Source organism: Leishmania donovani, chromosome 23, assembly GCF_000227135.1.
Source record: "Leishmania donovani BPK282A1 complete genome, chromosome 23".
In the NCBI taxonomy this organism is placed as follows: domain Eukaryota; phylum Euglenozoa; class Kinetoplastea; order Trypanosomatida; family Trypanosomatidae; genus Leishmania; species Leishmania donovani.
In genome coordinates, this window is record NC_018250.1 from 477,645 (window position 1) to 499,621 (window position 21,977).

Here is a 21,977-nt window from a genome sequence, read left to right on the forward strand (position 1 = left end):
GAGAGAGAACAGAAGGGACAAGGAGCTGGATAAGCTGTGCGTGTATGCATCGCCGCCGCCGTGTCGCAGCAGTCAAAAAAGGGCAGTGGTTGAGCAGGCGCGGAGAATCGAGCGGAGCGGTTCAGACGCCCTGGCAGCGAGGTATCCTTGCTCACTTGTGCTGTTCGCTTGGCGTGTGTGCTCGTCTTCTGACTGCATGACTGCCTCCCTCTCTCTCCAACTCGTTGGCGCGCCTCAGCAATCTCTGTCCCCTACAACAACATTACAGGCACATCTCGGCGTCACATCCACCCTGCAGCCACGATGTCGCAGAGTGGGCGACGACAAGAAACGAGCAAGCAGTGCAAGCGGCGAGGTGGCCGAGCGAGGAGGGCAACAACAAAAGAAGGCGACTCCGATAGAGAGAGATGGAGGAGAGGCTGGCCAACCGCGAGAACGAGAATGAACATGCGCGTGCAGCATGCGACACTATTGTAGAAAGAAAGTAGGCGATGAGGGTGGTGGGAGGAGAGTACAAAACGACGTAAGAGGCCACAAACGCGTAGGTGTGGCGGAAGGTACAAGAGGACGAGAAGGAAATGGGGCAAGAGCGGGGTTGGGGGCGTTAAAAGCCAAAGAACACAAAGAGCTCGAGTGCGTGCATGAGGTCTGGTGGAGAGAAGACGCCGATAACGGAGCATACGCATACACAGACCACTCCAGCATCCAGAAAAAGGAGAGGGAAGGTGATAGAAAACAGAGAATGGAGCGAAACCATAGAATGTAAAAGAATCTCCGCAAGAGACATTACCGGAAAGGGGCGGCCAGAGGCGGAACGCGGCATATTTCACACGCACACATACACACAAACGACGCCTCGCAACGCTTTAGACAAGGAGGTGGTGACGAGCAACGCGAAAAAAAAAAGGTTGCCTCCGCTGAGTAGCGATGGATACAAGGAGGCACGAGAGAGAGGAGGAGCCATTCGTGTGTGTGTGTGTTTCAAAAAGAGAGACGGAGCCACGAGAAGCACAAAAACAGACGACCAAAGAAACGTGCGGGCCGGCAGACATGCGCGACGGCGGAGGCTGGCCCTGTGCGCCGGTAGGGAAGTTGAATGCACGGCATACAGTCGAACAAGAAAGTGTAAAGCAGAGAAAGGCAGACAGACACTTACTTGAACCTTGACGAGGAACGCAATGACGTACGCGGAGAGATCAAGAGAACACAAACACACACACGCGCGTAATCGCTCGCGCACTTACCAGCCCTGCGTCTACGCAGAAGACTCTGCGCATGTCGTCACATTCCTCGCCTCGATGTCTCTGCGGCCATAGACATTACGCGGGACTGCATGACCGCACCTGTGAGTCCTCCCATGCATGCGTGCCCAGCGCAAACGGCTGCGGTGTCGGTGTGGGGCTGTCCAGTCCATGGCTGGTAGACAAGTGTTGCGAGCGCCCCGACACCCCACCGGTCTCGGAACAGAGTCCGTCGTTGCGCCATTGGCACGGAGCATCCCCACTGCAACCTGTCAGTCCCATTTGGAAGTGTGCCAAGCTGACGGGTGCAGTGTCGCGCTGAGGATGTTGCTTCAAGTTGTGTAGCTGCTGTGGCGGCGGGCAATGGTCGTGTGCGGCATGATAGCCGTGAATGCTGCTCTCCAATGCCTCCTGAGACTGCGTGCTCGTGCTCCTGGACATGGTGTCCTCGTCCGGCGGAGCAGAGGCGGTGCCCGGCAGCGGTGCCCCTCCTCTTGCAGCAGCAGCAACTTTGGTCTTGTGCTTCTTCCGGTCGCGGCGTGAGCGCTGCTGTGTCGAGGGATTGGTAACGGAGGTCGTCGCCGCCGACGTGCGCGGTGCCACTTTCCGTGAGATGCTGCTCTCGCTCACGTCGAGAGGGAACAGCGCAATGGGCTTCAGGGGCAAGAGCGATGTGCGCCTGCACGAGTCGGCGACGAGTTGATCGTCAAAAGGCTCCGTGGATCGTGCCCCGTCGAGTCCGAACATGGCCGCCTGAGCAGCCGGCACCTCTGAGCGGTCCAATGGCCGTTCCATCGGCCTCTCCTCGCTGTATTGGGCGAGCGGCGGCGCTGGGGCAAGGCAAGCTGCAGGCGGTGCACCGACCGCCGTGTTGCCATCGCCAAATTGTGCGTGGCCGAGGCTGAGTTCGCCCGTTGTGCGTGCGTTGGTCGCACCACGAGCACTACCTCGGCGGCCACTGGTCTCTACCACCCACGCAGCTGGTGCTGCATTCCCGGCTGGACAAGCCTGTTTTGCGGCGTCTGTGGTCGTGCCTGGCGACCCACATGAAGCGTGGAGGCCGATGGCTACCTGTTTGACGTACGGCACCGGCGCAGCATCGACGCGTGGCACGGCGGCAGGGAAGGACGGAGACTGCAGAGGCGACGGCGCGGCCGGCTCCGCTGCCGAGTACGAGCGACTTACTGCTCTGCAGATTTCTGCGCTGCCAAATGTGGCTCTCGACAGCGTCTGGTTGGAGATGAGCTGCCGCTGCGGCGTTCCACTGAGTGTGTGGTAGGGCTCACTGCTCCCGCCGCTGTCCCCGCCAAGTGCGCGCGCCGTCGGCGGTGCGCCCTCGACATACAAGGCCGCTTGGCGGCGGTTCTGGTAGTAGCTAGTGAAGTTGTGCGAGGAGCCGCAGCAGCTGGACTTGGCTGGGGATCCCTTGCCAGGCGTGGCGCCGACGCCTCTCTTCACCGGTGTTACATTGCTGCTGTTGAGCACGTCGACGTTTTGCGCTCTCAGTCGACAGCCGAGCTGATCCTCCGGCGCGATGCCCAGGAGATCGCTGAGTTTCTCGCCGCTGTCCAGCATTTTCTGGATGGCCTCCGCGCCGTTCGGGGCTAGGCAACCGAGCACCTTCAGAATGTGCGACAGGTACACTGTGTTCATGTCCAGGAAGTCGTCCATCGTGTGACCCGCCACGTACAGCTGGCGTTGCATGAGCGACTCGTACTCGGTGTCGAAGGTTCGCAGTTTTGCCTCGTAGGCTTGATCGTGCTTCCGCATCTTCTCCGACTGCTTCACGTAGAGCTTGCTCTCCGTCAAGGGCCGACCCTTGCGGATGTACTTTGCCTCTTTTCTACTAACGACCTTCCGCCAGGAGGTGGCCTTCTTGAGCTCCGCCTTTACATCATCGCCAAGGTCGCGGGTCCTTTGTGCCATTTTCAGCACATCGTGCAGCCGCGCCATCACCGTGCGATGCACCGATTTATTATAAGACAAGAACTGCTCGCCATTTTTGATATTCATCATCTCAGCGGAGAAGAGCGTGGCGGCGTTCTGCAAGTTGGCCCCGTAGCTCTCGACAAGCTGTCTATTAAAGGAGATGTAGCAGTCCCGATCCACCCCACTGTGCGGGTTCGTGTTGTTGACGCACTGCGCGACTTCATGATAGCTCTGGCCAACGAGCGAGAGGCAGCTGGCCACCTCGCGCATCGCCTGCGTCGTGCGGGTGATGTACACACCGAACTGCTTCAGCGCCCTTGCGATCAGCTTCACCCGCTCATGGCGCAGTGCAAAGTCGTAGTTGCTGTTGGTTGGTGATGGGCTCTTCGCGTTGAGCATGTCCTCGCCAGGGCCTAGACTAAAGCGAAAAGACGTTTGGATAGTATCCGGTGTAGAGGCCGACGCCTACGGCCAGGTACAGGCACACCACGAATGGCACCCCGAAGGGACCCGACGGAGAGGGGCAGACGAGAGAAGATACAGGCAGCCCCTGTCCTTATCCTTTTTCCGCTGCGCAGGCTCACGTCTTCTCTCCGGCAAGCTGCCACGCACAGCTAACGCCCTACCTCCCTCTCCTGTGCCTCTTGCTACGCGTGCACGCGACGAAAAATAAAATGAGCGATCCGCCACCGAAATGCCGCCGCTTGCACGCCGCTTGCACGCCGCTCTTCTGCCGTTGTCCGTGTCGCGCGGCGTAGCAGGAGAGCTGCTGCAGAGCGTATATGTAATCTGGTGACGATGTGTTCAGACACAGACGCACACACGCGCGGTGCTCACGTCGTCGAGAGGGCGACAGCAAGGGGGGGGGGGGCAAAATAAATGTATGCGGTTAATGAGTGAGTATGGGCGGCACCTGTCGCAGCACGTCGGAGATGTTCGCGGCGCGGGAGCCCCTGCAAATGGCCAGGAGACAGAGACGAGAATGGGCAAGTCAATGCTGCGGTGTGGAGTCGGCAGTTGTGGGGAGCAGGTGAGCGGCAACAGAGCGAGAACGAGAGAGAGATGCATACATATGAAGAGACGGAGATGGAGCAAGAGAAAAGAAGCGCGCGAGCGCGAATGGGGTGCGTACGCACGCTCACGCGAGCATGCACACATGCAGCTCGCATGTCGTATCAACACCAACCTGGAGAAATCACATCTACAGGCGTAGTAATAAAGCGGGAGGCTCTTCACGCGGCACGCAGTTACGGAAAGAAAGCTAAAACGCGCACTGCCCTGTGTGTGCGCACTCATACTAGCACCCCCTCCTCCCTCCAGAGCTCAGCGCACAGTGGCGGGAATCGGCGAGGAGGACAGGCAAAACGAGCGGGGTCTACCGATAGAATGTACAACGCAAAGAAGAACGCAGCAACAGGCTGCTGCACTGTTGCCGCCCGCCTCATTCCATGAACAGTGGGACCTTCTCCACACCCCTCATCCTCTGTTTTATTTTTTCGCACATTGCCGAAAATACGACTGCGTGGCAAGTGCAGCACCATGCGTGATCGATGGCAGCCGTATCGCCTGTTTGCTTTTTCAAACTTGTTCATCGGTCCTGATGATGCCGAAGTCCACCTCCGCGCGTGATATCAGGGTCTGGTATGTACTCTGTGAGGAAGCCAAAAGCCTGCACAGCCTTTCCTCAGGCACGGCTGGTGGGCCCTTGATGTTGACTGAGAGGCACTCGTGCTGGTGCTGTGCAGAAGAGACCTGCGGTCATGATTACGTTCAGACCGGCTAACTACATAATGTCCCCATACCTCGGCAAACTTGGGCATCCACTTACCGTTTTTGATGTTTTCGTCGCGTTGAGGTGATGTGGAGCGTAATGCTGGACTGAACCTGCGCTTTATCAAGTGGACTGCACAACGCAACACGTTATTGGTGGTCCCGGTGCCCTTGAGATAGCCGTGGTGCAACAGAGGCAAGTGTACTTCGGTCACATGCGTACATACTTGTCGACTGGTCAGAACGACGTGTTGCACAGAAAAACAGCTTGTATATATATGCATATTTATGCATGCGCGCGCTTCACACTCGGCGTTTGCGCACCCGCTCAGTACAGCCAAAAGAAAAGGAAAAAAGCAAGAAGGGAAAACTAGAGGAAGCAACGAAGCGCGCAAAACCTTAAAACGGCATGGCTCGGGAGAGAGCATGAGCTGGAACCCACAGACGCACAGACAGAGGCACACCAAAGAGAGGGAGGGAGAGTGCGATAGAGATCAGGGAGAAAGTCGGCAGGCGATGAGAAAGCAAACATGCGAAGAAACGGCCATAAGCAAGCGAAAGGCAGAGAGCCAGCCCAAAAAAAGGAGGATGGCGTGCGTGTGTGTATGTGTATGGAAAAAAGAACAATGTAATCAAGCGAGCCGAATACAGGCAAACGCAAAGACGCAGCGGGAAGACTCCAGCGATGTGAGTCGAAGTCACACTTTCATGTCGGTGCTGTTAGTTTTAGTGTGTGTGTGTGTGTGTGTGTGTGTGTGTGTGTGTGTCCTACTACAACTATTGTGCCACCCGACATTTCGTGTTGATAAGACTCGTGGCCGACCGTGCATATATATGTGTGTGTTCGCTCTCCTCTTCGGGGGGCGTGTTGATCCGCTTCGTGGATAGAGCTGACGCGCTATTACGGCAAATCCACATATGCGTCTACACACATGGAAGGGGGAGGGGGCATCGGTGCGCGCGTATCACAGTGCGTCTATCACGAACCACAATATATCATGTGCTGCGGGAGCTGCTGCTGCAGCTCGCGTCCCCCCTCAAGCCTGCATTGCCTTGGATAGATGCGAGTAGTAATTTGAAGAGTGCGTTTGCATTCCACGGACGACTTGCAAGAGGGTTTGAGTGCGCCTCTGCAGCAGTGCCATGAACTCGGCTCTGAGTTCTCTTTCACCGGTTTCCACCTGCACCTTCAAGGAATCGCGATCGGCCAGCTTGTGGGAGTACTTCTCGTTGGTCGAAATGCCCTGATTCTTCTTGGCCAACTTCATCTCCATCGTGTCCAATTCGCTGCGTTTTTTGTTGTACTTGTCGACGAGGTCATCCTGCTTTGACCTAGACTTCTCGATTTTTTTGAGGATCTCCTTAAGCTCTCCGACGGCCGAGGAAATCTCGCGCGTGAAATCGCTCATGTAAGCAGCGAAGGGGTATTCGGCGCCGTTGAATGCGGCCGAATCGGAAAGCCGCCCTGTCTTGCTGTGGCCAGATGATGCACCAGCAGAGGAGCCGGCCATGTGCCGATCCACTGACGTGCAGAACCTTTCGACGCTGATGACAGCGTCCTCATTCTCCTCCCCCTGCGAGAGTTCACGGATGGCGACGGCCACCGCCTCCAAGGAGGAGTCCAACGCCTTTACGGCGGCGAGGTACTTCCTCGCCGCGGAGTCGTAGCTGGCGCAAGCATGCGTGAGCTTCTTGATGAGAACCTTATGCTCATCTGGCGGCGATGACTTCGGCATTTTCTCGCGCGGGGTAAAATCCTTGACTTCGAGTTCGCTTTCCGTCTGCTAGCGTTTTCGACTCTATGGAAAGCGGCTCCAGCGATGTCTGCGCGTGCGTGCACGTCCCTGCCCCCAAAGGGGGTGCCGGCGAGATAGACGGAAAGACAGGGAGGTGCACAGAGGCACAAGACACAAATAAAAAAACAGGAAAGATGGAAAAGACGGAAAAGGACAGAGCAACGGTGGCGAACAGCGCGATAGAAAAACACAAAATGAAAAGGGGTGTACAGGCTCAGCAGAAGGAGCGGAGGAGGAAGAGAGGTGGGCGTGGGTGTGTGTGGAGGGGGGAGGAGGAGGTCCTGGCGGGGGTCGGAGAATCCCAAAGTGAAGGGGGACAGTAAGGAAGAGCGAAGAAGGAGAGAAGGGTAGAAGCGTATCCGGGTACGAAGCAGCGAACGGAGAGGGCGGAGAAGAGAACGCTGTCGTCTCCTGTGGTGTGCGCGCATGTGATGCTGTATACAGCTGCGCGTTCAAGGGTGCGTTCACGTTGTGTGGGTGCAAGAAAGACAGCACACAAAGACGTAGGAGAGAGAAGAGTGGGAGAGAGTTCAAGCTTACGTTGGCGAGGGAAGGAGGGCGACGAGTGAGATCCGAGGCCGCCTTGAAGGCCGTGTGCGGAGACGCCCCGTTGCACAATGTGCACAGCGTCCCACCCCCCCCCCAGTGAGTAAGCTGCTTGCGGCAGCTCTCCCCCATCGCGGATTTATACTGCCCCTCCTCATCCTCTTAAAGGTGGAAGGAACAGTTGGGCGAATGGAGTCGGCAGAGAGAGACACACACAAAGGAAGCGATGAGCACCACTTTTCTGCCCACCTCTCTCTCGCTTGCTTCACTGCGCTCCATCACATATCCACTCGCGTGATGGATTTGATGTGAATGCCGCGGCCTTTCGCTGGTGGCTGCGCACCGATGTTGTATCTCGGGGAGGGGTCGGGGTGAGGGAGGTCTTCGTTGCTTTTTAGGGGGTGAAATGTGAGTGGGAAAGAGCGCGTGAGTGTGTGGGCGTGTGTGAACGCAAATGCGCACAGCTGTGAACCCTGGGACCATCGTGAAAGAACAAAGAGGCGAGCAAGAGGAGTGGGGGATAGGATGTGAGCCAAGCCGACAGCACGAGTCTTGCTTGTTTGTTATGACGCTTTTCGGTGCGTAACACGCACACGCACAGCCTCGCCAAGGCACCAAAACAGAAAAAGCATATATGCCACACTGTAGCGTAGTTGCAGTGGGCACGCATGCGCAGTCCGAAACACACCCCTACGCGTGGGCAAAACTCGTCCATCGCAAGACCTCAAAGCCCTTCGCTTCGTTTTTTTTATGACTTCGTCCAACAGCAAAACCACGACAAAATATAAAATGAGTACCCCCGGCCACCACGGCATACAAACCTACAATAAGACAAAGAAAGTACCACAGGCGCACACCCAGAGAGACAGGGCACAGTCGAAGTCGACAGAGCCACACACGTTTTCGTTGTTGAGGAGGAGGAGCAGGAGGACCGCCTTGATCGACGCCCTCTTCGCAGAAAACGGAAAACGGCAAGACGAAATCAGTAATAATAAAAAGAGAGCAGCAGCAGCAGCAGCTGTGCGAGCACAGACACTGACGACTATGCACTCCTGCAAACCTGTATCCAAAACGCGCACGCGCACACACACAGCCGCGCGCTGACTATTATTCATCTCTCGCCACCGCCACCGATAAGGGAAGAGAAGAGGCACACGAGCCCGCACAAACGCACACACAAAGAAGAGCGAGAAGGAAAACGTCATCGACCACAAGAACACCGAGCATCACCGAGTTCCTCACCGACGAAACAAAGTCGAAAAGAGCGCATACACGAGCCATATAGCCGTGCACAACATAGGGACCGAGCACACGCACATACGTGCGAAGAGAGAGGGTGGCAGAGGCCTAGGCGCAAGGCGGAGCGACAGGAAAGGTCCAGAACGAAAAGATTCCCAGTTCTGCGTCGGCAACCCTATTACACTCAAACAAAAAAAAAGCGAAAACGAAGAGGCAACAAGTGACGGACAACGCGTGCACAGATAAACCGGCAAGCACGCACGCGCACCAGGCTGCCCTTTTCTTTCCATTCAACTACTTAACGAGGAAAGGAGGAAGGGACAAAGAGAGAGAGAACAGGAAGGGAGGAGATGAGGATGGGAGGTTCGGCACACACACACGCACACGCATCCAAGTGCACACGCGGGGGCATTCTCCGAGCTGAAAGAGCTCATCGAAGAAGAGAACAGTTCAGTAAATTAAAAGGAAGAGAGACCAAGGCAACCCTAAAAGGGGTGGTGGTCAGAGGGCGAGAGGGAAACGCCTCAGGCACCACACACACACACAACGCTAAAATAAGGCAACAAAGGAGGCAGAGCACACGCGCATGCATACCAAAAAAGGGAAAGAGGAGGAGACCTCAAGCCATAAAAGGAAAAGCGACGACGAAGAAAAGAAGAGTGGCCAAGAGACGAACAAAACGCAAGACACAGACACGAGCACGCACAGGACGCACAGAAGCGTACACAGAAACGTTTCTTTTTTTTTTTCGAACCATGCAGAACAGAGTCACCAAAGAAGGAGGAAGCCCGCCAGAGTGCAAACAGCCAAAAAGGAGCGGGACGAACAGGAGTGAGGAAAACAAGAAAGACAAGTAAAAGCGGAGTTGTCCTGCAAAGACGCAAAAAAGGTGCGGCGTCCAAAGACACACACACGGACGCACGCGCGCACACTTCCGCGGTCGCCCCTCCCACGAAGTGCTTACGTGCTTCGCGTGGATGCATGGGGAAGGGGTGGTGGAGTATGACGACGCCATCGCTAAGGTGAAAGGACGAGAAGACGATGGAGCGGTCAAAAAAAAAGAGAGAACAAGAGAGAGAAGGGCAAGGGTGCATCAGGAGACGCTTTTCGCAGTTAACACGAAGAAGCGGAGTAAAGAAGCGCACACGCACATACATACACAGAGACGCATACGTGAGACGGAAGAGCGCCATACTGTTGAAGCCCGTGCACGCTTACACACAGGCGCAGGCAAGGCAGGCAGGCAGGGACTCACGACTTTCCTACAACTCTTCTCGCGCTGCCACCCTTCATGGCCAAGAGGAAAAACTTGGGGAAGGAAAGAGGGGGATGGTAGGGGGGGAGCAAAAACGTGGAGAGAGGGAGAAGACATCGTAGAGCGAGAAATAAAACAAAAAAGCTGCTGTCGCCCCCCCCCCCAAACACACACACACGCCGCTCAACTCGATGGTGGAGATGGCTGTTGCTGCTGCTGCTTCTTTCCTCGCGTGTTGCGGGAACGGCGCTTGTTGGAGGTGCCCTTCCCGTCACCGCCACTGCCGCTGCCCGCATCTTTCGCCCCGGCGTAAGCCACATTAGGGTACGAGGCACCGGACTTGCTTGCCAACGGACTTCGCGTTGTTGTGTTGCCCGTCTCGTTCTCTTTTTTGCTGCCAGGCGCGATCGCACCGCCAGATGCTGCTGCGGCAGCCTGAGCAGCAGCAGCGGCGGCGTTGGTGGTGTTGAAGGCAGCGCCACCAGCAACGCTGGTGCTGCTCAGGCTGCCGTTGCTGTTTGCTTTGGCGCTGTCCTTCCCATTGCTACCGCCGCGGCCGCCGGTGTTGCTGTTCTGCGCTGCCGAGGAGCGTGCGCACCTGTTGCTGCTGTTGCTGCCACCACCACCGCTATTTTGGGCGGATGAAGTGGGCTCCTTACCACTTCCTCCTCCACGCTGCTGATGCTGGCGCTGGCTGCTGTTGTTGCCGCTACCACCGTCCGCCGCGCCAGTGCCTGCGCCGGCGTTTCCGCGGCTATTAGCTCGCACGCCGCTGGCGCCGATGGTCGTAGCAGTCGCAGCGGCAGGGCTCGCAACTCCAGCTGCGGCGTTGGCTGCGTAGGTTGCCGTTGCGACGCCAGAATTTTTCACTATCTTTGCGAAGGAATTACGCTCGGCGCCACCGCTGCCGCTGGAGCTGAGGTTGGCGCTCCCTCCACTCGCAGCGTTGGCAGTCATGGCAATGTTGCCCTGCGCCAAGAGCTGTACCGGTGACGGGGCGACACCGACAGAAGAGTTTCCAGAGAAGCCCACGTTATTGGCCGCCGCGGCCGTGCCCGATAAGCTTGTGAAGCCTTCAAGCCGCCGTTGCTCCTTCTGCAGCTTCGCCACCAGAACTTTCTTCACTGTAATCGCCTCGCCCGACGTGAGTGTTAGCAACAGGCTTTCCTCGGCGCCGTCGACGCCAGCTGTCGCGGTGCGCGGCTTCGGTGGTGAGCCGGGTGCCGTCGCTGGCCACTCGACGTCACCCGTGTGCCCGCACACTAGCGGAATGAAGTATGGATGCTTAGGAGAAATGTCGAGCACCGGCATCGGGTACTCCACCGGCTCCTGCACCCCCGGGCGGCCAGGAGCCGGTCCGGTCGACGTGAGCGACGTAGCTGTGGCAGCGCGGGTCAGGGTGCCGGTGGCGCCGCTGTACATGTACTGGTGAAGAAAGTAAGCAGAGAGAGTAAAGTCCGCTGCCAACATCAGTGTCACGAGCACCGGCAGCGGACGCTGCGGCTGCTCAGATCCCTCCGCTGACTTCGCTGCTCCCGTGGTCGTGCCCTCCCGCAGCTGTTGCAGCTTCTCCTGAATGCTGTCCTCCTTGATGTGGCGGTTTTGCCGCAGGGACAGTTCGATCTCGCGTTCCCCGTCGACGGTGGTGTGCAGAACCTGGATGAACTCCGCCCACTCCTGGTCCGTCAACGACTTCTGAGGTGGGTAGTACTGGATAATAACGTCCACATCCATTATGTCGAGCGAAGTCAGCGCGTCCCACGCAACGAGGGTGACGACGACAGGGGAGGAGTACGGCAACGACGACGCCGCCGCCGCGGCTGGCAAGACCCGCTCTGCCGCCTCACAGCTCTGCAGGTACGCCGCGTGGCACTGCTGCTGAGCGCCTAGGCTGTCCATGCGCCGGCTAAATACAACGCTGTTCGAGGACGACGCCGACACCGTTGACGCGGTTGGCGCTTCCTTCGACACACCCCAGCTCGCGATCAACGCGCTGAGCTGGGCAACCTCCTTGTTGTGCGTGAGCAGCAGCACACGGTGAAAGAGACCGCTGCGGTCCGTCACGATGCGGCGCAGCTGCGCCTCCTTGTCAGCCTGGCTCTGCGACAGCACGAGGCGTATCCCCAGAGACTCAGCTGGTGAGCTAAGCCCCTCATGCGGGTGCGGCATAAGGGCAACGGCCAAGGGGCTGATGTACGTGGAGGGCTGGATTTGGTAGTACCGACGGCTGCGCCGGCTGAAGCACTGCCGCAGCGTTGCAGGCAGGTGAGAAACGGGTCCACGGCAGACCCACATGTAGTGGGGGTGCAGGTGCGCCGCTGGCACGTAGCGCGGGTTCTGCCGCAGTGCCGCCGCGTACAGAGTGTGGTGCACCTCGCGCCACTGCTGCACCGCCTTGTCGACCCCTATCGGAGAGGTGACACTGGCCCCTCCCATCTCCTCCACCACGATCGATGCAATGTGGGGGTGCACCCGCCGCATTTCAGGGCTCGGCGAGGGCTCAGCGGCCGCTGCAGCACCAGTGCTGGCTGCATCGCTTGCCGATTCGGCAGCCGCCGAGGCTGTGCCGCTGCCGGCAACAGCGACATCCACGCCAGCACTCAGTAGCGCACTCAAGTTCCACCTCAGAAACCCTTGTGCAGTTGTGACGATGATGGAGACCAGGTGCGGCCGCTCACCCGCTGAGGTCGTTTTCTTGGCGGTGCCGCTGGTGACGCCGCTGGTGACGCCGCTCTCTTCATCCTTGCTGGCGTCGCTGGCAGCAGCCGGCGCACCGCTGACCTCTGGATTTGCCGTGCCCTTCTCCGTTGTCGGCGTAGCGGGCGACAACACGAGGGATGCGGGGGGCTTGTCGCCGACCTGTAGCACAGCATTCAAACGCAGCCCGCAGGCCTCACCGAGAGACTTGCACATTCGGTGCAGCTCCACCGCACTCGCCTCCGTCTCGGCAACAATGATCGACACCTCCGGTGCCCAGTTACGCGCGGCGAGTGGCAACTGCTGAACGCGCCCATCCGCATCCGCGCGAACATGGGCACTGCTGTCGCTGCTGCTGCTGCCACCGTCCGTGCTCGCCTCCTGAGTGGCACTCAGGAGGCAGTGCAGCGTGTACAGGACAAGAAGTGAGCGGCACTCACTGAGCGCCGCCTCGGTACGGTAGAGGGGCACCGCCTTGTCGCTGCTCGTGCCTCGCGTGCCCGGAGATGAAGCCCTGTTGTCGCCTGCTGGCTGCTGCGGCGATTTCGAAGAGGATCCTGCGGCTGCTTGCGAGGCTTTGGTTCTAATATTTGTGTTGTGGACCCAAACGGCAGCGGCACTGCCCACCTGGCGAGTGCCCGTGGCGCAGCGCCCATCTACGATAACGTCGGCAAAGTCGAGCGCTGTCCGCCGCAGAACCCGAATGAGCAGCGGTGTCGGTGTGATGACCTGCCCATCAGCCTCTACAGCGCTGAGCAGCTTCGTGTGCAGCGGTATCCCCGCCTCGGCGAAGGTAGACGGAGGGGCAACCATGCTCATGACGACAACGATGTGTACAGTAGACGGAGAAGACGGTACAGGTCAACCACTCACGTGTGGTCGACGTCGATGGCGGCCTCCTCTTTTCGTCTCCTCCCCTTCACCAAGGTAAACAAACAAAAAAAGATACGCACTGGCGAGACTTCGCCACTCACCCCGTTTCTCAGATCGGAAAAGACCACACAGGCACACAGATACAAGGCGCGACAGGCACCGACGCCGACGCACGCGTCAGGCAAGCGAGACAGGGGAGGGAGTGGGGGGGGGGGGCTGTGCGGTGCGGCGGATGGAAGTGGCAACAGGGAGAGCGAAAAACGGAGGAAAGGAGCCGAGCAGTGAAAGAGGGGGAAGGTGAGGGCGTACGCGCGCGAAAGCCAAACCGAGAAGACGAGCGTACACGGGCACACCCACACACGCTCATACACCGAAACACACAAGAAAAAAGGAAACAAGAAACGCAAAACGCCTGAAACCAGCAAGAGTAAAACAAAGAAGGGACAAGGCAGGAGAAAGAAACGCTTCAACACACAACAGAGAGAGAGAGATTCTGCGTGGGTGCGTGGGTGTGCAAGATAAACAAGCAGATCTGCACGGATACCAGTCACCGCTTCGCCCAGAGGCAGACACACGCCCACAGCGAAAGAGAGAGCCACGCGAGCACAGATGCACGAGAAGTCAAGCGCAGCACATGAAACGAACGCACAGAGAGAGTGAGAGAAAGATCTAGATGCAGGCAGGGGGTGGAAGTCTTCACACGGCAGTGCAGCAAGAGATTAGTGTCTTCTTCGGCTGTGATTTCGACTTTTCTTCGTCTCTTGCGTGGTGAACGCGTACCTTATGCGTGTATCGCCCCTTTCTTCTTAATTATTAGTGGTTACACGCTCACAAGGAAGGAAGGAAAACGTCTTGTGAGAGCAAAGGAAAAAGGAAGGGGAGAAGAAGAGACAGCAACTCCGCCTCTTTTTGACGAATCCGTTTCGCAGGGGCACAAGCACAAGCACACGCACGAAGGCGGAGAGAGGGGAGCAGAAGGGAGGGGGGAGGGGCTCACGCTGATGGAACTGTGCACGTGTTACTTTCCGCTCGCGTAGCTTCGCTGCTCGTCAGCGTCACGTAGAGGTTGGTGGATGTATTGCGCTGCGTCACTAATGCGGAAGCGCGCACGCGGCTTGGTAAAGAAGGATCTGCCGCTTTGCCCTCTCGGCCTCCTCCTCTTGTTCTTGCCGCCGCTGCTGGTGCGTGGCACGGTCCGCCGACAGCAGGCGCAACCCGAAACGAGAAGAGGGCGATGAGGTGGTGGTAAAGGGAGGGGCCAGTCGGCCGCTTTCGTGTGGAGCGATCGGACAGCGACAGTTAACGTTGGGGAAGGAGGCAGAACGCGCTACCGCGGGCCTCGGATAGGGCGCAGAAAGCGCGCAGCAACTGTGGAACCGCCTTACCCTTTTCGTGTGTGTGTGTGTGTGTGTGTGCTTTTCTCGCTGCCTCCCTCTTTCGCAGGCTTCGATTGCGCGCGTGCCTTGGTGGTGCTTTCGGCGCCTTATCGTCTTTGTTGCGCTGCTCTCACCGGTGCGGGACGCGGGGCTTCGCTACTGATAGCGGTCACAGCGTCTCCTTCGGTCACCGTTCTATGCTGGTGTATGTGTGTAAGCGCGCGGAATGTGGTGTTGCTAGAGGCAGGTCGCACGTGTGCGAAACGATGGCGACGACGCCGATGAAACGGAAGGGTGAGGCGAGCAAGGCGAAAGAAAGGCGTCGCTTCCACGTGGCCGGTGCACCGTCTTTGGCGAAAATGGACTGAACAAGGGCAAGAGTGTCTGCGCCGTAACGAGCGGAGAAGTCGCTTTCAGGTAGACTAGCAGCGGCTAGCGCACCCACTCGGCGCAGGCAATAGGGGAGGCGAGAGAGCGAGAGAGCACGCGATCGATCGCAGAACCGGCCGGGAAGGAGGCGAAGCGCCACAGCAGATTCCGCGTCCACACAGAGAGCCACAGACAAGGCAAGGGGATGACGGAGAAAGGAAGGTTGGAGGAGGGGGAGGGGGAAAGGAGGGTGAGCGGAGGGGGCAGAATACGGCAACCAAAGAAACACAGAGAAAAAGGAATAGAGGGAGCTCCGACTCCTATGCTACGTGTGATCTTCTGTGTGTTGCGTCGGTGCACAGCGGGGGCGGGGTGGCAGAGAGGACACCAACCCACGATAGGGCGCGAAGAGGGAGAGAAAGCAGGTATTGTATCCATGTAGGTGGCAGGCAGAAATAGCGAGGAGGCGGTGGTGGTGGAGAGTTGAGGAGCGCTCGAAGGCGGGTGCGATGGGGAAGCTGTGCATGCAACCAACTGTGCAAAGGGTAGGAGGGAGGTGGCACGCAGTACCTAGGCTGCAGCCGCAGCAGATGGCGCGAGGCGGGGAGGCCGCCACCTCAATCGCCATCTTTGAGCAAGAAAGGGATTTGTGCGGGAGGGAGATGTGCGGGAGGGAAAAGGGGAGGCGGTCCAGAGAGATAAATAGAGGGGCGTGCAGGTGCTATGCACCTACGCGCACACGCACACAGAGAGAGCCGGCCGTGTTTCGACATCCTCGACAACAGCACACCGTGTCTCTCGTGTCCGCCCCCTCCGCAGGAAGTTCTTGCTCTCCACCACCGCCTGCAGCTCTGCCTTGGCCGCCTCCCCTCTACCCCCATCACCCCTTTTTTTCACGCTCGTTTACGCAGCCAGGACGCTTCCTCCTATTATGAAGCATTGCCCGTAAGCTTCTCGGCACACATTTTGTTGTTTCGATTTCTGATTTTGTTGTTCTCCGTATGCTAAGGCTCAAAGGTGGCTTATTTCTCTTGTCTTGCATGTCGTTCACTTCCGCTAGACATCATGTTCCGTCTGCTCCCTCCTCTGACCTGAGTCTTCCGGTTTTCTTTTTTTTTGCCCGCGAACACCTCCGGAAGTGCATACAAGCATGTCATTCTTCAGACCTCTCATGGCAAAGGCACGCGTCGACCAATCATGCGCGCAGAAAGCTAGTGTATGTCAACTGAGTGGTTGAAAAAAGTGTGTAAGCGCAGACGTGGTGAGCTTTTTCTTTTCCTCCACGTGTCCGTCCAGTGTCGTACATCATGAGCTCCAATCCACTCGGCCCGCCCTGCCACAGGCCCATCCCGCGTGGTGCGAAGTAGCGGTACACACGCGCTACGGCAGTGCGCCGGCTCAGTCATCTGCGAGCACGGCCGCTGCCTCATACCCCGCCCACCCGCCTCCCAGGTCGCCTCACAGTCGCTCCCATCGTGCCGGTTGCCACCCCTGGTGCATCCCTCGCGATGGCGCAGGCTCCCCAGCAGCAGGCAGTGCGACGGCCCGGCGTGGGATAGCTCGAGTCACGCTGACACGCTGTCCATCACATGGGTGGCACGGACGCGTGCGCTGTCGCAGCCCGCTCTGACGCACCGCCGTCCAGGACCCGACCGCCGATATCCGTGGCGATGAAGCGCTCTGACCCCCCCAGCTCGTAGGTGCTTGCCCCTGCCACCACCAGAGGTGGTTCGGCATTGGCAGGGGTTAGGTGGGGGCTGCGTGGCTTCCCCACACAGAGTGGGGGCACTGGACCCTGCGACACCACGCTGAGGTGGCCTCCGCCATCAGGGAAGACATGGGGAGTATGACGAACACAAAGACGATTGCAGAGAGGAAGGCTCTTGCGCGCGTGGGAGAAAGGCGGACGTGTCCGCACTTCCGCTGGGAAGCCAGGGGCCGGGGTCAGGCGAGAGACGTCCCACTCAAACAAAGAGGGGAGGAGGTTTCGGGTGTGTAAAGGCGAGAAGGACGCGAGTTCGGAAAAGAAAACAAAGACGTGGATGAATTCCCTGAAAACAGAAATCAAAGTAGCGACGGCGACGCTAAGGGAGAACCAATCACAAGAGCGACCCCGATAAAGAGCCGCACGAAAAATAACAGTAATAAAAAAGGGAAACGAGTCGTAAAAGCACGCACACCCAACAACGGAGAGAAGGGCGCCTCACATTGGTGTCGGGTGAGAGTGGAGGCTACACGTCCACAGAGGGTCCAACGCAGAGAAAGAGGCACACAAGGACACATGGAGAACATCACCCTCTAAGCGAACAACAATACAATAATAATAATGAAAGAAAAAAAATTTAACAGTAATAAATTTCCCTCCCATACACCCGTACACAAAGAATAAATAAACAAAAGGGGGAACGCAAGAGAAGAGCTACATGAAGCGTACAAAAACGCAGGCCGCCCACCACCATCGCCACCGCCCACCAGCATCCCTACCATCCTTCGACGGAAGCCAGCGCAGGTATCGCGCCACAGTGCGTTGGAGAGAAAAGCCCGGAATCCCTGAACAAGCCACAAGCGTAAAGACACGTATGTACATATATATGTGTACGCATACACACATATGCGCACAACCATTCTCTATCGACTCGCTAATGCGCGTGATGTAGCGCTACTCCGGATATCATGGGCAGGTGTCACATATAAAGCGCGTTGCAGAGAGGAAGAGAGAAGATACAGCAAGTGGATGAGTGGATGGGAGGATGTGGTGTGGGGGCGGGTGGATCGCAAACGCACAGCAGTAAGCACACATGCACGACGTCCGCGGAAGCTTGCCGCTGTTCATGTCCGTCTGCAGGGGTATGCGTGCCTGTGGGGCTTGGGGGAGGCTCTAAGGGGCGAAAAGTAGAGAGAAGGAAACAATCAATGGCCTGCGCGTGAGAGTGTTTTCCATGTTGTTGAGGGGGTGACGGAGGGTCACCACCTCCACACAGACGTGTGGCGTGTATGCACAGATCCGAAGAGATGCTACCAACGAATGCAGGGGTGGGGAGGGGGAGTATGCGTGTATGTATGTATATACATCTTTGGTGAAAGACATGAAACGAGGAGGTTTGGGAGGCTGTAGAAGAGGTCGGGGGTGTGTGGAAGGTAGGTGTCGTTGTTTGGGTGTATGTGTGCGTGCGTGCTTTCCCCCTAACACTGTTCTTCTTTTCTTCTTTTTCCTCGCAATGTACATGTGCGCGCGTGCCATGCGCTCTAGTGTGAGACTGTGCGTGTCTGTGAGTGGGTGTATGTATGTATGGAGGATAGCCAAGGCATTCGCGGATAGTGGTCAAGACGAGGCCAGGAACCTACCGCCCACTCTCTTACCCTCTACCCCCACCACCGCCTCCAGCGCACGCACAGAGAGAGAGACAAAACACGCCTCCGTCACGCACAGAGCGAAGTAAACACAACGAAAGAAACAAAAAAAGGAGAGGAAGAGATACAGGAAGAGACGTTCGTCTGTGCGTGCCGAGAAAAAAAGCGAGAGAGAAGGTACAAGGCATGGGAAGAGAGGCTGCTGAGTAGGGGGGAAGGGACGGTGGTAATTTGGGGTGTGGGGGAGAGAAGAAAAAAAAAAAACGAGAAAGAAAGAAATATATAGGCAGCACTGGGCTACGACGATTCGAAACAACAGAAAACAAGCAGAGACATGATGTGGAGGACGACAATGTGAGCTATGTACGTTGTGTGTGCGTGTGCGTGTATTTGCACGGATGGGCAGTGGGATCGTATGGAGGGGGAAGGGGCGTGTTTCAAGCGGTGCGAGGCGGGGCCCAAAGCAAAAACAGATGCGAGTACGAGAGAGGGGCGTGTACCGACACATACACACATGCGCAGGATCGTTGCACCTCCAGTGTGCAAGTGCAGATCAGAATGAATAGCGATCAATGCACAAGAGAACTAGGTGTGTACCGCTCAGCCGCTGCAGCTGATGTGGTTTTCGGCGTCGTTGGTGATATGCTGGCCCTCCTCCTCGACCTTCTGCCCTCATTCCTCCCGCTTTTCGTCCGCCTGTCTTTCCATATCATCCGACTCGTTCTTGGGGTCCACCTCAAACTTTTCCTGCTTCTCCTCCATGTCCTCCACCTCGGCGCACTTTGCCGCGTCGTCCGCTGCCTCGACGTCCTTTGCCGCGTCGTCCGCTGCCTCGACGTCCTTTGCCGCGTCGTCCTTATCGCACTGCTGGGGCTTCGACGTCGCCTCTACGTTGGCGTCGTTGAAAGACTTCTCGCCCTCCTCCTGGTAGTTCTTCTCACCCTCGTGCACATCGTCCTTGGGGGCCGCATCAGGCTTAGCGCAGAAAGAGCCCATGATTATGATAATGCGTGCCGGCTGCTGATTGTTTGTGTGTATCACGGACGGTTATTCGCTTGAAGTGAGCGGGGGTGCGAGACGGCGAACTTTGTTTGCTGAGTAGTTACGAGGGAGGGTGAAAAGAAGAGGAGTGTGGTCTCACGTTTGTGCTGTCTGCTTTTTCGTGGGTGAGTGGGTCGGTCGGCTTTGACGAGAAAGGAGGGGACCAGTTGATGTGCGCTCAGCGGTGCAGCAACCAAAAAAAAAAAAGCAAAGGGATGGCCAGCAGGAAGAGAGGCAGTGAGAGGCAGGCGTGCAAGACGAACGGAAGCGGCGGCAGTGCGCACTAGCAGCGAGCGAGCGATCCACAGACAAAGAGAGAAACACGCAAGTGCAGGCGGCGGGCGATAAGGGGAGGGCGACAGACGCCACCGCACTCGCGCAACAAGGTAGATGAGCCGAACTCAGAGGCATAGCTACCCAAGTAGTTTTTCATGCTCCCTTCCCCGTCCTAGCAACTCCCACTACAACATCTTCATCAATGATCTCTGGGGCCTCGCTGTGGTGAAGTAATCCGTGCACACTCGCTCGCCAGTGGAGCACATGAGCATGTGCGCGATCGCGCTCCCGCTGCCATGCGACTGTGTCCGTTTTTCTTTCGGCGGAAAAAAAAAGAAAACAGCTGCGCCCTCCGTCCGACAGCGAAGGAAAGGGAGGATGCCGAGAGTACTAGAGGATGCCCTTGCGTCGTTTATAAAGCTTCGTTGATGCTGTTGTTTCAACTTCATACGATTGCCGGCAAACCTGATTGAGAGATTCTTTTTGTTTGAAAAATAAACATTTTCGAATCAAGGGATTTCATTGCCACGGAAGTTGGAATGCGAGCCTCTGCAGCACAGCACACATACACACAGACACAGAGAGAGAGGCTGATCTTTTACAAGATAGCCGGCCTGCTTTTTTTTTAACCTCGTCTCTTCCTCATCGATGGCGTGGTACGAGGTCAGCCTCTACGCAGGCATGCAGACCCCGTAAACCCCAAAAAAAAAGCGCAAGGGTGAGAGGGGGCGAGCACAAACGGGAGCGCAGCAGCGCTCCGCTTCTCTCTCTCCATCTTTCCATGAAGCCGTGCAGGTGCCTTCCATTCTGTAACTGTTTTCATATATGTGTGCGTGGCGGTGTATTGGTGGGAGGTGCACAGCACACAACAACGGAAAGGCTGTAAAAAAAGGAGGGGGTAGAGGAGAGAGGGAAAAGGGAAAACAAAACCAAAAAGAGAACCCCCTTTTCACCCTTTTTTTTTCGTCTGCTGTGTGTATCTGTAGACGAGCACCACAGTTGTAGGTATGATATACGGTATGTGCGCCCACCATATGTATTGTATGTACATATGCTTCGGTGGTTTCGTGTTCGCGTGCGTGTAAGCGCGTGTGCGAGATGTAAAACATATATGCTGTTGGAAAACCACGACTGAAGAAAGAAAAGAGTGGAGACGCGTACAAACATAATAAAAAAAGATACATGGGAGCGCATACAAAATCAAAAATATAAGCCACGGAAAGGACGAAGAGAAAGGTGCGAGAGCCCATCACGCTACACGGACAAATATACCAAAAACGGGAAGCTGAAGAAGATGCACGAAAGAAAAAAAGCGGGAGGGGAGATATCCAGGCATCGCCTCCTCGTCCGCTCCAGTTCGCTCGTCAGCGTGTGAGAGAACGGTTGCTGCTGTAGGACCATAGTAACTGTATGTGTATGTGTGTCTGTAACTATAGTGCCCACATCAACACACTTGGAAAGAACGAAAGAAAAACGTTGCTGCTCCTTCAAAAAACTCCCCTTTCGAGCATCTTCAGCCTACCGGCATGCCTCTATCCCTCTGAGTTGCTCCGCTATCGTGAAAACCGGCCACCTCCCTTTTCGGTGTCATTTTCTCATTTTTCAAAACGAGGTTCGCAGCGGCGTTGAGAACGTAGGGATGCGCGGCGGCTTCTCAGCCGCACCGCCCTTTTCCTTCATTGCTTGTTCGCCTTGACCCTTTCACGTAGCTCACGTCAGCGCGCGTCTTCTTCGCCGACACCATCGAAACAACTGCACACATTTCCGCACCTGCCGCCCGAGCGCCACCACAAAGAGAAAAATGGAGAGCACCGTAGAGAGAAGAAAACACAGCTCGCCTCGAGAGCATCGAGATAGCGAGGCCAATGACCAGCGAACACGATGCACATCACCAACGGAACCCCGGTACGCGGGAGCGGGGCATCACAAGGCTCTCACGAGACACCCGGAAACAGAGGTGGAGGGGTGTGCAGGGAGGAGGATATGCGCGTGTGCAGAGGCAATCGAAAAGAAACAAGAAACAAAGACCGTCCACGCAGGGGCAGCGAGCGTGAAGCTAGAGCCGGCGATCACAGCACACACAGAGGCAGGGCCTGGCCTGGCCACAGTTGCGTAGCAGCAGCCCAGGTGCCAAACTCTCGGCGATGACCCCGCACGCACCGACGACATCCGCGGCGCGCCCAGGCCAGCCCGTACCGCACACTCGGAGGCGGAGAGA

The 21,977-nt window shown here is 57.2% G+C and overlaps 4 protein-coding genes across 4 annotated transcripts; all 4 read right to left on the reverse strand.

Annotated features, from left to right (window-relative positions):
• Window positions 1-1,319: 1,319 nt before the first annotated feature.
• On the reverse strand, window positions 1,320-3,569 carry LDBPK_231160 (hypothetical protein, conserved; the record flags this gene model as incomplete). The annotated part of the gene is made up of 1 exon (XM_003860965.1): window positions 1,320-3,569. The coding sequence occupies one exon, from the start codon at window positions 3,567-3,569 to the stop codon at window positions 1,320-1,322; it is 2,250 nt and encodes a 749-aa protein (XP_003861013.1).
• Window positions 3,570-5,977: 2,408 nt separating this feature from the next.
• On the reverse strand, window positions 5,978-6,676 carry LDBPK_231170 (hypothetical protein, unknown function; the record flags this gene model as incomplete). Its single annotated transcript, XM_003860966.1, has 1 exon — window positions 5,978-6,676. One exon carries the CDS (start codon window positions 6,674-6,676, stop codon window positions 5,978-5,980), a length of 699 nt encoding a protein of 232 aa, XP_003861014.1.
• A 3,283-nt stretch (window positions 6,677-9,959) lies between these two features.
• Window positions 9,960-13,292, reverse strand: LDBPK_231180 (hypothetical protein, conserved; the record flags this gene model as incomplete). Its single annotated transcript, XM_003860967.1, has 1 exon — window positions 9,960-13,292. The coding sequence occupies one exon, from the start codon at window positions 13,290-13,292 to the stop codon at window positions 9,960-9,962; it is 3,333 nt and encodes a 1,110-aa protein (XP_003861015.1).
• Window positions 13,293-19,114: 5,822 nt separating this feature from the next.
• Window positions 19,115-19,438, reverse strand: LDBPK_231190 (hypothetical protein, unknown function; the record flags this gene model as incomplete). Its single annotated transcript, XM_003860968.1, has 1 exon — window positions 19,115-19,438. The coding sequence occupies one exon, from the start codon at window positions 19,436-19,438 to the stop codon at window positions 19,115-19,117; it is 324 nt and encodes a 107-aa protein (XP_003861016.1).
• Window positions 19,439-21,977: the final 2,539 nt, after the last annotated feature.